General features: G+C 39.7%; 1 protein-coding gene across 1 annotated transcript; it reads left to right on the forward strand.

Moving 5' to 3' along the window:
• The first annotated feature begins 3535 nt into the window (after positions 1-3535).
• LOC146608675 (ATP-binding cassette sub-family B member 6-like) lies at positions 3536-13865 on the forward strand. The gene is made up of 20 exons (XM_085348110.1): positions 3536-3805; positions 4163-4686; positions 5506-5646; positions 5750-5939; positions 6137-6229; positions 6364-6556; positions 6709-6830; positions 6994-7103; positions 7211-7276; positions 7845-7970; positions 8082-8158; positions 8257-8320; positions 8421-8506; positions 8599-8656; positions 8748-8852; positions 9072-9246; positions 9492-9604; positions 9681-9775; positions 9874-9942; positions 12229-13865. The coding sequence occupies exons 2-20, from the start codon at positions 4171-4173 to the stop codon at positions 12386-12388; spliced, it is 2559 nt and encodes an 852-aa protein (XP_085204236.1). The 5' UTR covers positions 3536-3805; positions 4163-4170; the 3' UTR covers positions 12389-13865.
• The last annotated feature ends 1031 nt before the right edge of the window (positions 13866-14896 follow it).

Genomic DNA, 14896 nt, shown 5'->3' on the forward strand with positions numbered 1-14896 from the left:
TCTGAACCCCTGAGGTGCTGTTGTTCCTGTAGCTAATGCGCCTGCTTTTCTGCTCTTCTGGTCTCAAAGCTCCGGGCTTGCCAAGGAGACGAAGACGAGCGGGAGATATGTAGCAGACAGATAACAGTGGACAGATGCCAAGTTAATTGTATTTTCATTGCTGCTTTACTCTGTCTAATGCAGTTTTAAGCACTAATACGTTTGTGACAGGGCCTGTTGGGAAGATCAGAAGAGAACTAGTCTACCTGGCAGGGTTTTTGGGAGAAGGTACCTCTGATTGTTCCCTACAGTTTGGCAAACGTGTGATTATTCATGCAGTTGAGGCAGAGTTAAGAAGATAAATCACTCCACCAACTGGCTGGTTCAAGTGAATCTGTTAGCCCATCTGCACACCCTTTCTCTGTGCTGGTATCTGGGATGTAAAACTGGGGATGTACTAGAAGGCAGTGGCCATGGTACCTCTTCCAATAATGGCTAAGATGGCCCTGGAACAGGATAATACATTAGTGTGAATGACAGAAGCACCTTGTGCTGGGAGTTAATGGCAGTTGCATTGACTATCATGGCATGTGTGAAGGAGGCTGGAAGCTAAATGATGAACAGACGAAGAAGCTGTCTTCATGTCAGTCAACCCAAGGGCCTTTTGTAAAAGAAATCTTATTTAGGAGCAGTTTCTGTAACAGCCACAAGGACGGCAGCAGACTCTGACTCAAGAAGATGGGAGGTGTCAGTGAAATTCAGGAAGATAGGGAAGGTCAGGTGACTCAAACCTGTCCGACTTTGTTTGTAGGCTGTGATTCAGAAACAATTTGTAGAGCAGGAAGTACATTCTTTGATTCAGGAAGAGATAAAACTGCAGCTGATTTAGAAACAGTCTTTGTGACGGGGGCCTGGGGCTGGTGTTGAGGCAGAGACTCAGGAACAGGCCGAACAGACTCAACGTGGTGCCATTAAAAGGCAGTGCCAAGTGCAAAATGAGAAAGGCAGACAAGTTAGCCATTCTTAGACTTGTTTAAAAACTTAGGCGGAAATGTCATTCACTGTATTGTTTACTGCAAAGTCATCATGTGACACACTGAAAAGCAGTGTACAGCAGCTGTGCAGGACAAAGATTCAACAAGACTATAATGTGATGTGGTAGAAAAATAACAGAAGAAGAAAAAAAACATATTCTGTCTTAAAATGTCATCTTTGTTGTTTAAAATGAAATTGAAAATACAGAAAAAATGTTAGTAGCACAGATTGTCAGATGTATTGGTGTTTACTAAAGTGCTGTGATTTTTTTTTTCGAATACAGAGCCATCTGTCATTGATATGGAAAACATGTTCAAACTTTCTGAAGAAGAACAAGAGGAGCATTGTTAACAGACAAGCAATGTTTTTATTTGTTCCTTTGTGAAGGATTCAAGATGAAGTACATGCGGGGAATCTCAGCTTTAACAGAGAAAATGAAGCATTTTTGCATTTTGATATTGTTTTAAGGCAAGGCGACTCTGAACGAACAGTGCAGGTGTTTGTTCTGCTCTTCCAGGGCAAACAGTTGCACACTAATGCACCCCCATACCATCAGAGACACTGATAACAAGCCGGATGGTCCCTCTCCATCCATATTTTTTAAAAGGAAGTTCACATCACATTTGTCTGACACAGAACACATTTCCACTTTGCCTCACTCCATATTAAATGAGCATTAGGCTGGAGTAGATGGCTCCCTTTCTGGATCATATCTTCCGATGATCTTCTGAGCATTTGTTGATGTTCGCAAACAGAGCGTTCCTGAGCCCATGCAGCGATTTCCATGACAGAATTCCTGTTTTTAATGCAGTGCTGTCTGAGGGCCCAAAGATCACAGATACAACACTGATTTTTGACCCTGTCCTGTGCACACAGAGATTTCTCCTGATTGTTTTCTGAATGCTTTGCTGATATCGTTCACTGTAGATAGTAAGATATACAAAGTCTTTGCAATTTTACATTGAGGAGCATGCAGAATACTAAACCTCTGCCTGTCTCTAGCATCTCTTTGTGCCCATTCTGAAGGCTCCATTTGATAAGATTTACCTCTTTTTCATCCCCTCGGCCATCCTTTTTCTGTTCTGTGTATGGCTGCACAAGTATAAGCTATCACAAGCTCTTTCTTTTGCACACTCCATCAGGATATGCTCCATATTTTTTCATCATTTCTCTGCAGATGTATTGAAAGTTTTATTTGGTGTCATGTGGACTGTTTCCTTTTGAGACTTTTCTTTTTTGCTGGACCCTGTAAGCTTTTCAGACCACCTTAAACTACACTTTCAAGTGAAATAAACACACTTGTTGCTGCTGCATGTTGATATTAATAATGTGGCACGTATTGCTATTACGTGCCGTTTCCAGGGTCAGCTCATCCTCGCCACAGTACTCATGAAAGCTCTTTTTGTACAAGACAAGGAGTAGTTTGTGAATTTTCTCATACTATAGCTATATTATTCTCAGAGATGTACATTTTCGTAGTAACTTTCTGTGTTTGAATCATTACACATAAGCTAAACCTAATGAGGAATTTCTACATTTCTTATCAATTTTGATTTTAGTTTAGTTTAGTCTTATAAACAGTTTTTTTAAAATGTGGTTTATTTTTAATTTCAGGTTCATTTTGTTTTGTTTTGGTTAAAAATTGTATAATAGCTTTCTTTATTACATACATGTTGTGCATTTCGAAGAAGTACAACTGTACTGAAAAAAGGTTTTTCATTTTATTTTCACATTTTTAGACAGAACTTTAGGGATCAAACTCATCCTAAATTGTGGTTATGAGCCACATACAGTCCACTTGAATCTTAAATGGGCCAGACCAGAGAAATTCCCCTATGTCACTGTACAGAAGTTTAAATACTAATTTAATCCCAGAGATAGTCTTGATATAAGACAAGGAAGTGCAATTTCAGCATTTTTTTCTACACTTAAGATTGAGAAATGCTGATGTAGTAAATTAAAAAAACAACATTGTATTTAAAAAAAATCAATCAATCAAAATAAAGAAAAAGTTCTGGTAGCTCACTGTCCAGACTGTCCTGTAATATTAAAACTGAAAGTTTTAGTTAATTAAAAGGAAATGTCATTTTTTAACTATTATTATTATTATTATTATTATTATTATTATTATTGACACGTTACACAGTGAAAAAACACTTTCATTTTTTAGCATTTATTTGCTTATCTGTAACTTAATTATGTTGATGTAGTATGAATGGTCATAGGAGAAGACTGTATCAGTGGTAAAGGTGTGAAACCTATGAAAATACTGGGCACAGTGCAAAATTTATGCCCTTCACACTTTCCAGAGCAATCCAGTGTGACGTTTGACACCCCTGCTGTAGCCTTTTAATACTTGCTAATTACTTGAATATCTCAAAATATAATTTTAAGCTACTTGATACAGGTTAAGCCTGTCGTTCCCCTGTTGGTCTGCATGTTCCGTGGACGTCCTCTGGGGGGCGCTGAGGTTCAGGTAGAGCGAGCAGGCGCTGTTGTGTAACGTAATGCTGTCGAGTCATGGTAGCGGTTGTTTAACTTGTGAACACATTACAAGGACAACCGATTTGTAAGTATGACTACACACAGCTGGTGGTAGTAATGACAGACACATAGCTGTGAGTTATTGTGCTCTGGGTGTCATTACTGAAGGTCGTTTGAACTACAGTTAGAGACGATAAGCAAGCTAATAACAGCTCGGAGGACTCGCTCGTCTCCCTGGAGTAGCCTCGGTTACTAACAAGTGGACTGTGTACAGTGTTTGGACTTCACAGCTGCCTGCCTGGGAAAGGTAATGTTAAAAACTAACAACAACAGCCGGTTTTATCTCTAGACTCTCTGAAATGTAGTCTGATAGTTAGAAGTTTCCTTTTCTTGTAGCCACATTAGCTTCTTGTGCCACTGAGCTGGTGCGCTAACCTTTCACACTTTGTTTTCTCGTGTGTTTGTGCAGTTCTCTGCCTACAATATTTAGCGCGGTAACAGGTACCGCGGTGATTTTTTTTTACTACTATCGCATAAATCAGTGCCTAATGTAAAAGAGCCAAAGCAGTTCCCCTTTCTAGGTATACTATAAAACACCTCGTACAGGCGGGATGTCTTTGTTAGGATTTGCTGCTAGGATTTTAAAATGATTTCTCTCTCCTAGCTGCAGCCATGGTGTTTGTGCAGAGCTACTGTGAAGCAAATTCCTTCATCTCCATAACCTGGGTGGATGAAGGCATCGCCCCCTGCTTCTACTTCACACTGGTCCCCACCATCCTGCTCTCCCTCTCCTTCCTCCTTGGCACCATCCACTGCATATGCTACCAAAAGTATGGCACGCAAATGGAGCGCAAGTTCATTCCTCGCTCCTGCCTCTATGGTTTTCAGCAGGTCCTCCACGTCTTTCTGATCATCCAGTTTCTGGGTGGAATGATTTGGAGAGCCACGAATGCAGATGAACTTCCAGGGTATGTGGTGCTGTACGGCTGCTTTTCCATCCTGGGATGGGCCTGGGCTATGGCTCTACTCAGGGTGGAGAGGCGCAGGGTCCTGGTGTCGGATCGGACAAGAGGACACAGTGCCGTCCTGCTGCTGTTCTGGGCTGTAGCTTTCTGTGCTGAGAACCTGGCTTTTGTCTCCTGGTACAGTCCTCAGTGGTGGTGGGGCCTGGAGAACAAACCACAACAGGTGAACACTCACATAAGATATTTTTTTAACCATTGTGTTCCAGGAACCTAACAGAGAAGTGAAGACTATTTTCAAAATATGTGTGCTTACACTTGTGTTTACCTTGCATTATGCAGTTTATCCCCATTCCTACCCATTTAGTTGATCTTAGATTGTAGGTAGAGTTCATTCCTGTATACAGCATTTTAACTGTTTAAACTTCAGTGTGTGTTTAAACCTTTATGAGCCAAAGGTTAAAGATAAGTCTGCCTTCGGAGCCACTCCACAGAGCAGTGTAATCTGACTCATGTATCAAGGTTCCGCCCAGTAAACAAAGCAAAACAAATTGGCAGTAAGCACGCTACAACCTTTTTTGCTAAGTCACTGCTTGTCTGACTTTCAGTTCCTAAACCCTGCACTCTTAACCAATCAAATCAGAAGACAGGATCTTGCTCCTCCCACATGGGGAGGAGTTGAGTTGAGTGAAAGTTTTTTGACTACATAACTGCAAGCATGACTTGTAGTTTTTCTCCTTTGCAAAGTTTTTTAATGTAGTTGTTGATTTTTCCTAAACTTAAAGTGCTTTTACTTGTACTTGCTTTGCAAAATGTTATTGTATTGCATCCTTCATCCCATAAAGTCAACATTATGAAAGTGCTATTTTAATAGTAAATTATGTTGTAATAGTACACTACCTAGATATATGGTAACTGTTCAATAAAACACTTAACAGTCTTCAGCATATTCACATTACTGTGTTATTAGCATTGTGTTACCACTGTGTTAAACGCTGTTTTGTATCCATGCTGATGTGTGTGTAAACATCTATGAAAACTTCAGGTGCAGTTGTTCCTGTGGATGATGCGCTACATTAGCACTGGGCTGCTCTTCTTCATCGGTCTCAAAGCTCCAGGGTTGCCAAGGAGACCTTACATGCTTCTGATAAATGAAGATGAGCGTGACGTAGAAAACGGTAGACAGGTAGTGACAGGGCACTTCCACTGTATATTAAAACACACGAGCAGCTTTGCTTATATACTCTATTAACGCTGTTTTAATGGTTTCATATCTTTCTCTGGGTCAGAGCCTGTTGGGAAGATCAGAGGAGAACCAGTCCACCTGGAAGGGATTTTGGAAGAAGGTCCGTCTGCTTGTTCCTTACATGTGGCCACAAGGCAACAAGTTTCTCCAGCTGCTGGTCCTCTTCTGTTTGGGGCTGCTGGGAGTGGAGAGGGCTATTAACGTCTTTGTACCCATTTACTACAAGAATATTGGTGAGTGATGTGCCTTCGTCATCATGCACCATAGACTCAAATGTTCAGTCACTCACACTGATGGCACTGCAGTGACATTGTTGCAGTCAGATTAAAATCTCATAATACTTTTTATTTATTCATTGATTTTTTTTTTCACCACAGCTTGAAAGCCTCATTTTGTCTCATTCTCCTTGATGTCTGTGTCCTTTTTTCAGTGAATGAACTGACTGATGGCAGCAGCTGGCACACTGTAGCCGTTACAGTGTGTATTTATGTCCTGCTTAAGTTCATGCAGGGTGGAGGAGCAGGTAGGACTTACTTCACGGATGCCCAGTGAACATTGTAGTACCACAGAGAGCTGCACAATGAGCATCAGCCTCACATGCCACACTAGCATTAAGGCTGCTTCATTATTCTGACCACCAGCCTCTCTTCTTTTCAGGTTCCTCTGGATTTGTCAGTAACATGCGCTCTTTCTTCTGGATCCGCGTGCAGCAGTACACCAATCGACTGGTTCAAGTCAATCTGTTTGGCCACCTGCACTCCCTCTCTCTGCGCTGGCATCTGAGCCGCAAAACTGGTGAAGTACTGAGAAGTATTGATCGTGGCACAGCTTCCATTAATAGCTTGCTCAGGTAAGATGGCATCAAACAGGATCACAATAATTATTAACAATTAGTAATAACTCAAATAATGATTCTGTTAGGCAATGTTTTTATCCTTAAATGCTTCTCTCATGTTAGAATCTGAAGAAAAATTAAACTCAGGTATTGGTGTTTTTCCACAGCTACATAGTGTTCAGCATCTTTCCAACCATTGCTGATATTATCATCGCCATCATCTACTTCAGCGCTCTTTTCAATGCCTGGTTTGGCCTTATTGTCTTCATCTGCATGACCCTGTATCTCAGTAAGTTATGCATGTTGAACCTCAACTAGCTTCACTTTGATCCAGTTTAATAATGAAAAATAAACTTCAAGTGTGAAAAACATTTCTGTACTTCAGCATTGGCTAAGATAGATTTCAGATCCTCTTTGACTGTGTAGTAATTCCTTATTCAAATGTTTGCCAGCCTTGACGATCATCATCACTGAATGGAGAACCAAGTACAGACGAGAAATGAATCAGATGGATAATACTGCCAAGTCCAAGGCTGTGGACTCCTTGTTAAACTTTGAGACGGTAAATTAAATAAGTTTGTGGTTCATAAAGAAGTTTACTTTTCTTTTTATTATTCTTTCATCTTAAAATGCACTTTAAAATACAATTAGTTTTTTCTGGTTCCATAGGTAAAATACTACAATGCAGAGAACTATGAGGTCGGCCAGTTTGAGGGTGCAATCTTAAAATATCAGGTAAGTGCATTTATCAACCGGTTTTGGCACTCCACGGCTTGCCACGCCTTCCCCTGCTGTTTTTTTTCCTAAGCTGGTCTTTGTTTACTTTAACAGGAGTCAGAATAAACCTGCTCTCCTACAGTCTTTCTAGTTATTGCTACCTTTGAGATAGCTTTTAGCATTAAGATGCTGAGTGGAAGCAAATTTATGTCAGGTTTGATTTCAAAACAAAGACAAAATGAAATAACTGGATGTTGGAATTCAGTGTTTTCTGTGTGATTTTGCTGCTTTGATTTTCCTGGGACAATATTTAGACAATCCATAATATTCTGCTGCTGAGGACTACCTCTAAATTCTTGGACATCGTTGGGTGTTATGTCACTAAATCATGGCTCCAAAATAAGCAAAATCACTTGCTAAGAGACATTTAACCAACTATTATTGGGTTTGCATGTAGATATTTGTTCCTGTATTTCACCAAAACTAAAACTGAGACACTGATCACAGAGGTAGAGAAAAATGTTTAATTTAGTGGTCTCAGGAATGGAGTCATATATTTAATTGCTGTTTCCTTCTCCTGTTGTAGGAATCAGAGTATAAAAGCCAGGCATCTCTGGCCTTACTCAATCAAACACAGAACGCCATCATTGGAGCAGGACTGCTGGCTGGTTCCTTGCTCTGTGCATACTTTGTCACAGAGGGAACGTTTCTGGTATTGACTTTGTAATAATGGTTTGCATTATGCCTCTCCACATTTCCAAAACTATGCAATTATGTTGTTATTATATTATTATAAGTGTCATAAAAGCAACTCTAACCTCAGGTTGGAGATTATGTTCTCTTCGGTACCTACATCATCCAGCTGTACACCCCACTCAACTGGTTTGGGACATACTACAGGTAAAAGAAATATAGAGATTATGTATTGCTTTTACCAAAACTCTGTTTGACTCCTGTTCCTTTTGCCAACTGTTGGTTTCTCTCTTCTTTCCCTGCAGAATGATCCAGACTTCCTTTATTGACATGGAAAACATGTTCCAACTTTTCGAAGAAGATCAAGAGGTATGTTTATAGATGGGTAAATATTTGCAGCGGTGATATCAGTGGGGGGTTTTTTATGTGTTTTGAGTTTTTTATGGTCTTTATATGTTGCCTGATGCAGGTGAAGGATGAAGTAAATGCAGGAAGCCTTCTCTTTAAACTGGGGAAAGTGGAGTTTGAAAACGTTTACTTCAGCTACACAAACGGGTTGGTTTATTTTTGCGTTGATTTCTTTTCTTAAAACTTCAGTCTCAGTGTGTTCTTGCGTGGCTCTTATAAATTTCTTTACTGCTTTACAGCAAGGAGATTCTCAGGGATGTGTCCTTCACAGTTCTTCCAGGACAGACAGTTGCACTGGTGAGTCTGAGGCGAGATGTTTCCTGCTTTCCAGCATTACATTGAGCAGTTAAGGTGTTACTAACATTACAGATTATTAACATACCTTCAGGTTGGGCCGTCGGGATCTGGGAAAAGCACAATCATTCGACTGCTTTTCCGTTTCTATGATGTTCAGGGAGGCTGCATTCGCATTGATGGCCAGGATATATCAAAGGTAAGAGGTTTGGCACCAGAGCTACTGTGTGAGAAATATTTGAAACTTCCAGTCATCCAGTCGACAGCTGTATATGAAATCTACATTATAATGAAGTCATTAATCCAGTGAAACACAAATCAGCCAATTCTCTTATTGCAGAAGTCATAAAGTCTTTGTTATTACTATAATTGCACAGACTAGACTTCTTATTACTTTATCTTCATCATCTTTCCTCAGGTGAAACAAACATCTCTGCGAGCTCATATCGGCGTGGTTCCCCAGGATACCGTGCTGTTCAACGACACCATCCGGGATAACATTCGCTACGGTCGCACCACTGCTAGTGACCAGGAGGTGGAGGAGGCTGCACTCGCTGCTGATATCCATGACAAAATCATGACCTTCCCTGATGGTAATGTGCACATTAATCCCTCAGTTTATTCAGCATTGTGACTTCAAAGATTTGTTTCATACTTTTAATAAAATCGTGGGTGTTTAAATTGAATCTAAGTTTATATCTTTTAAATGTATATTTCTGAAGTTAGCCATATTTTTAAAATGTTCTAAAGTGTAGTTAGTGATGATCACTATGTAACTGCAGTCTCTTCTATATTGCAAGAAGGTTTTTCAGCCTCTTCCCGTGTTTCTGTTGGGCAGGTTATGATACCCAGGTGGGGGAAAGAGGACTGAAGCTGAGTGGAGGAGAGAAGCAGAGGGTGGCTATCGCCAGAACTATCCTCAAAGCACCACAAATCATCCTGCTGGATGAGGTATGTGACTGAACTGTCATCTCAAGTGTAAACTCATTGCTGTTAGTTGCAGTTTTCTAATATTATCTCTCTGTAGGCCACATCTGCCCTGGACACACAGACAGAACGCAACATCCAGGCCTCTCTGGCCAAAGTCTGTGCCAATCGCACTACAGTGGTTGTAGCTCACAGGTAAATAAATTCATGTACTGTCAGGTTTTTTTAAGTGAATTTATCCATCTTCATTTATTTCACCGATGACTTGTGGGTCCGTTATTGCTCTGTAATAGGTTGTCCACCATCATCGCAGCAGACCAGATCCTGGTTGTCAATGAAGGGCGGATTGCTGAGCGTGGACGGTAAGTGTGCCTGATTGTTTTGAATGAAACTCCTGCCATAACGCATACAGTTGTGAAAAATAAAGCATTCATAGGAATCTGTGAAAAGTTTACAGAGGGTCATCATGAGCATTAATCTCATGATAATTTGGGGCTAGCCATCAACAAGCTTCTGGCATTATTCTGGCTTGATTTTTGCTCACTGTCTTCTTGGCAGAATTGGTCGATATCATTGAAACTGTTTAGTTTTGTTACAACTTTTAAGCATAGTCAGGGCTCTAGAGTGCGACCAATTTTTCAATTGTGCAACTAAATAAAATCCTGTCACACCGGTGCGACCAGCTGTTCCAGTAAAAAAAAAAAAAAAAAAAAAAGTCCCGGCAACTCTGAAAGTCTCCGTGTTGACAACTGACAGACATCATGCCCCTATCGTGTGTCCCAATCAGAGATAGTCAGGAGTGGGACCTCTATGATTGACCGTGGTCCTGTAGTTGTCCCGTAGTCCTTTGTGTGTACGTTTGAAAGTGCAGGTGGAAGAGGGAGGTGAGTAGCTTGAATAAAGCGATATCAATTCATTAAATCCTGAATTTTTTAATATAAAAACTTTTATAAGACTTTTAAATATAAATGTATTTTGCCAGAAACGCCAGAATCTCAGGTTAAAGCTCTCAAAACTATTTTAACAACCACCAAACAGCTGAAACAGTAAATGAGAGCAGCTAAACAGATTCCACACAAAGACATAAACACAGAGCGGACCCGACGCATCAGAATCAGATTTCTCTTTCTCGGCTTTCTCACCCGACGGCACGTACACGGACACGCCGTTGGGGCTGACCGCTGACAGCTCACTGATTCTGATGCGTTGGCGGGTCTGCGCTTTGTGTTTACGTCTTTTTTGTGCTAGATTCTGAGCTGTGGGTTTTGTCTCTCTCCAACCAAAATTCACTGAATCAGCATGTTTTCAGCATTATTCATTCGCTTATTGCCCACCAGTCGACCATTGTTTGCAGCGTTTTGTTTTTTTTTACTTAAATGTCCTCGGCCAAGAAAGCCTAATTTCTGCTGTTCAATACTGAAGAAATGTAAATTTTTTTAAATTTGGCTAATTAAGGTTATCTGCCAGGAAAATCTCCTTCATGTTTTTCTGTGTTTTATTCTCAGTTACTTTGACACAAATGCATCTGCTGTGATGCTCACACCTCTGATGAAGTCTCACATATGATCAGAGTTATAATATTTCTGACTGTCTGAGGCAAAATTGACTCGAATTGAATCGGGACCTTGTGAATCGGGACCTCGGGTCGCAAATGCGACCAAATTTTTCAATGGTGCGACTAAATAAAAACCTTGGTCGCACCAGTGGGCGCACCTAACTTTTGTGCTGGTGCACCTGGTGCAACCGTGGCAAAAAGTTAGTCTAGAGCCCTGATAGTCTATAAATTTTCAGTTGGGCTGAGGTCAGAACTTTGGAAAGGCCATTTCAAAAGCTTAATGTTTGCTTGCTTTATCCATTAAAAAAAACACCGATGTGTGCTTGGGATCATTGTTCTGCTGGAACATCAAATTGTGTCCTGTCTGTTCATTTAACGCAAAGTTGAATTTGGAGATAGTCCATAAATTTGCTGCTGAGTGGATTAGAGGAAATTCAAATTAAATTCAAACGTGCACCCAATTGTTGTGATTTAAAGTCACTAAAAATTTATGCCGTCCATCATTCTACCCTGGAAAAAGAAAAGTTTTCCATGACCATGTAATTCATGCCCAAGGTACTGAGGTCATGTGGCTGCAAAACAAGCCCAAGTCATCACTGCTATAGTGCTGACAGTTGTTATGAGGTCTTTTGCCAATATTGTTTTTTGCAAAATGTGGTGCTGTGCATTATGGCCAAATATCTCCACTTTGTTTTCATCTGTCGATTGCGATTTTTTTCGTAATCACAATGTCGTGAATTTTTAACATGAACTTTTAACATAAACATTTAACATGCTAACGGATGCCTGTAGAGTCTGAGATGCAGCTCTTTTTGTGGTTTCTCTAAGCATTGCACGGTCTTACGTTAGAGTGAATATACTGCGATGTCCACTCCTTGCATGAATGGGCAGCTGTTTTGAAGGTTTTCCACTGTAGAATTATGGTTTTCAAGTTGTTTGGAAATATCCCTATAAACACTGCTTGGCAGCAGCAGCTGCTTCTTTAAGATGATTGCTGATGTCCTTCCTCCGTGGCCTTGTGTTAGCACTCACCTGAATGCTACAGACCAGCAAACCAATAAACAAATAAATATCAATCTTTTCTCCATCCTAGACATGAGGAATTGCTACAAAAAGGAGGTTTGTATGCAGACATGTGGTTGAAGCAACAACAGGCTCAGGACTCAGATTCATCATCAGACACTGAAACCAAAGATCGCCAGTCTGAGAAACTACAGCCACCATCGACCTCCTCAGGACACCACGGGCACTGAATGTATTTGCTTTAAGAAAAATCTTTTTGTATTCTTTGTTATGGTTGTAAAAAGGCAATGTGTGATTTTAAATGTTTTGAACACTCAGCAAGGTGAAAGTGTTATTTATTGCTAGATTTTCTAAAGTGAATGTGCAATGACAGGTCAGGCTAAGGTGCCTAATGAAACTGAAGAGGTATTCACACCTTTTAGACTTTATCCAATAGTTGTGATTCCAGCTACGGTTTTGATGCCAGGAGTTAACAAAAGATCTAAAACTAAAAAGAATTGGCACAGGAGAAGAGACAGATGATACTATGTGCTCACAAACTAAACATAATGGGGACCTGCTGTGCTTTTTCTCTCATAGATGTACTGTTACATGTGCAGATGCTCATTTAAAGACCGCCAAAGATCCAAAAAGATCAGTTTATGTATAATTATTCCTGTGAGCCAGATGTTCAGGTTGCAGACTGCTCAAATTCACAATTTGAGACTTTTTTTTTTCTTGTGACTCTATGATGTCGAAGAGAGGGGAAATCCCTAATTATCTCAGTCACACAACTCTCGCAGTAAGCACTGAAACCCCACCCACCTGCTCCACCTGCTGGGCAGAGGAAAGTTAGACTAAAGAGTTGGACTATTGGAGCTATTAGAGTCTTAGAATACAAATATGGAGGTGCAAGAAAAGCATAATGGGTCCCCTTTGAATAAAATGTGGTGGTGGTGGTGGGGGGGTTCCCGTCTTTCCTCCACCTCTCTACCAAGTTTCATGAAAAACCAGCTTATTCGTTTTTATTGTTAATGAGAAAGAAGCTATGGGGGTTGTATATTTCTGCTTCTGCTGTGGAGCAATAATATGACCTGAGACACATGAAAAGTGAAATCAGTCTTGACACTGTATCTTGGTGTGCTCAGACTGTTAATTCTGAATCCTGCTGAATACTATATGCTTAAGAATAGAATGGTGTTAATGTCATCAGGGATTTTGTTTTGTTATTTAAAGTTTTGTTAGCTGAATTTTGAGCTGTATGTATTTGTACATTCTTGGAGCAGGAGAGAGGAGCTGGTAGTGCATAAATATATATCTCCATGTTTATGGTAGTAAAATAATGGGCATTCATCATCATTTTCTGTGTGACACTGACAAAAATATATTTTTTTTTCATTTTCTTTGATAATAGCATTGTTGTGTCAGGGTTTGTTGATTGTTTTTCATCATTCAGTTATCTTTAGACATACTGATTCATGCCTGAAGTTGTACAGTCCAGCCTTCCATTGGCAGAAAGACCACAGACATTTCTCACGGCAGAGGTTTCCACTCGGTATGTGGATGTAATGGGGCCAAGTTATCGATCTGCGCTTGTGCTCAGTTAGCAAGTCAAAATATCTGCATGAAAAAGAATGTCTAGAAATTAAACGTCCATAGATCTAAGTACAGCCATACAATTTTAAATAAGTTATTTGCTGTCTTATATCTACCTCACGAAAGGTGTTGTTCATAGTTACAGGTTTTGGAAATACTGTTTTATCATGTAATCATGAGCAATAAATGGCATTATTTCCATCCTTTTTCTGTCTTTACATTAAAACAACATCCTGTCCAGTTTAGACTTTGAAGAAATGTTAATGTGACGGTATCTCACATCACTGATGCATTTAACAAACTATTATTTTACTTAGTCCATGGATGCAAAACTGCATCATAATGAGTTTACAATCTGAATTGTTATATCTATGATAAGTCGTGTAATACCACATTAATTTATTGGTAATAGGGATGGTCTGGTGTTAATTAATTCTGTGCATGTTTCACTTATGGGATATTAAAGTGCCAAAACCTGAAGCCATCCAGCAGTAAAACTTTAGACCTGTTGTGTAATAGCAGCAAACTGTGTCTGTAAATTGGACTAAAATACTGTTTGTTTCGAGAAGATTTGCTGAGACAGGAGATGATCATTTCACAACTCGGACCTGGATACACTGAATTTATTTATAATAGTAAGACACCATACTGGAAACTGTGTCTGTGGTGGACATTGGTGAGTTTAGACCCTTTTCAGAGGTGCTCAAGCATCCCTAAATTTCATCTTAGCACCCCTAAAAATAACTTTACTAATAGCCGGAACAATAACGTATTTTTGTATTATTTTTCATTTTCCTCTAATGCTACATATTCAGGGAAACTATCTATTGGAGATGATGTTGTGCCAACAACTCTTTTATATGTAATTTCTTTGCTTATATTTGTAAAATGAATTATTATTATTATTATTATTAAGGGTTATATATAAAATAAAGAAATGACCTGCTTTGCAAGTATCTCCATGACTAAAGTTTGCACCTACATTATAATCAATCCAGTCTTTTATGGCTACTTAAAATACCTTGATAAACCTGTGATGTTGCATATGTTGCTATTTCAGCTGCCTTCGTGGCCAGATCTCTTCAAAAAGACGTAAATAATAATAAAAATGAATTTAAAAAGGTAAGAAAAAAGGTGAAAAGAACTGCTTATGTCAACCGCCA

This window comes from Diplotaxodon limnothrissa, linkage group LG23 (assembly GCF_057381915.1).
Source record: "Diplotaxodon limnothrissa isolate DT_005_m linkage group LG23, D_limnothrissa_male_GT1.1, whole genome shotgun sequence".
Lineage (NCBI taxonomy): Eukaryota > Metazoa > Chordata > Actinopteri > Cichliformes > Cichlidae > Diplotaxodon > Diplotaxodon limnothrissa.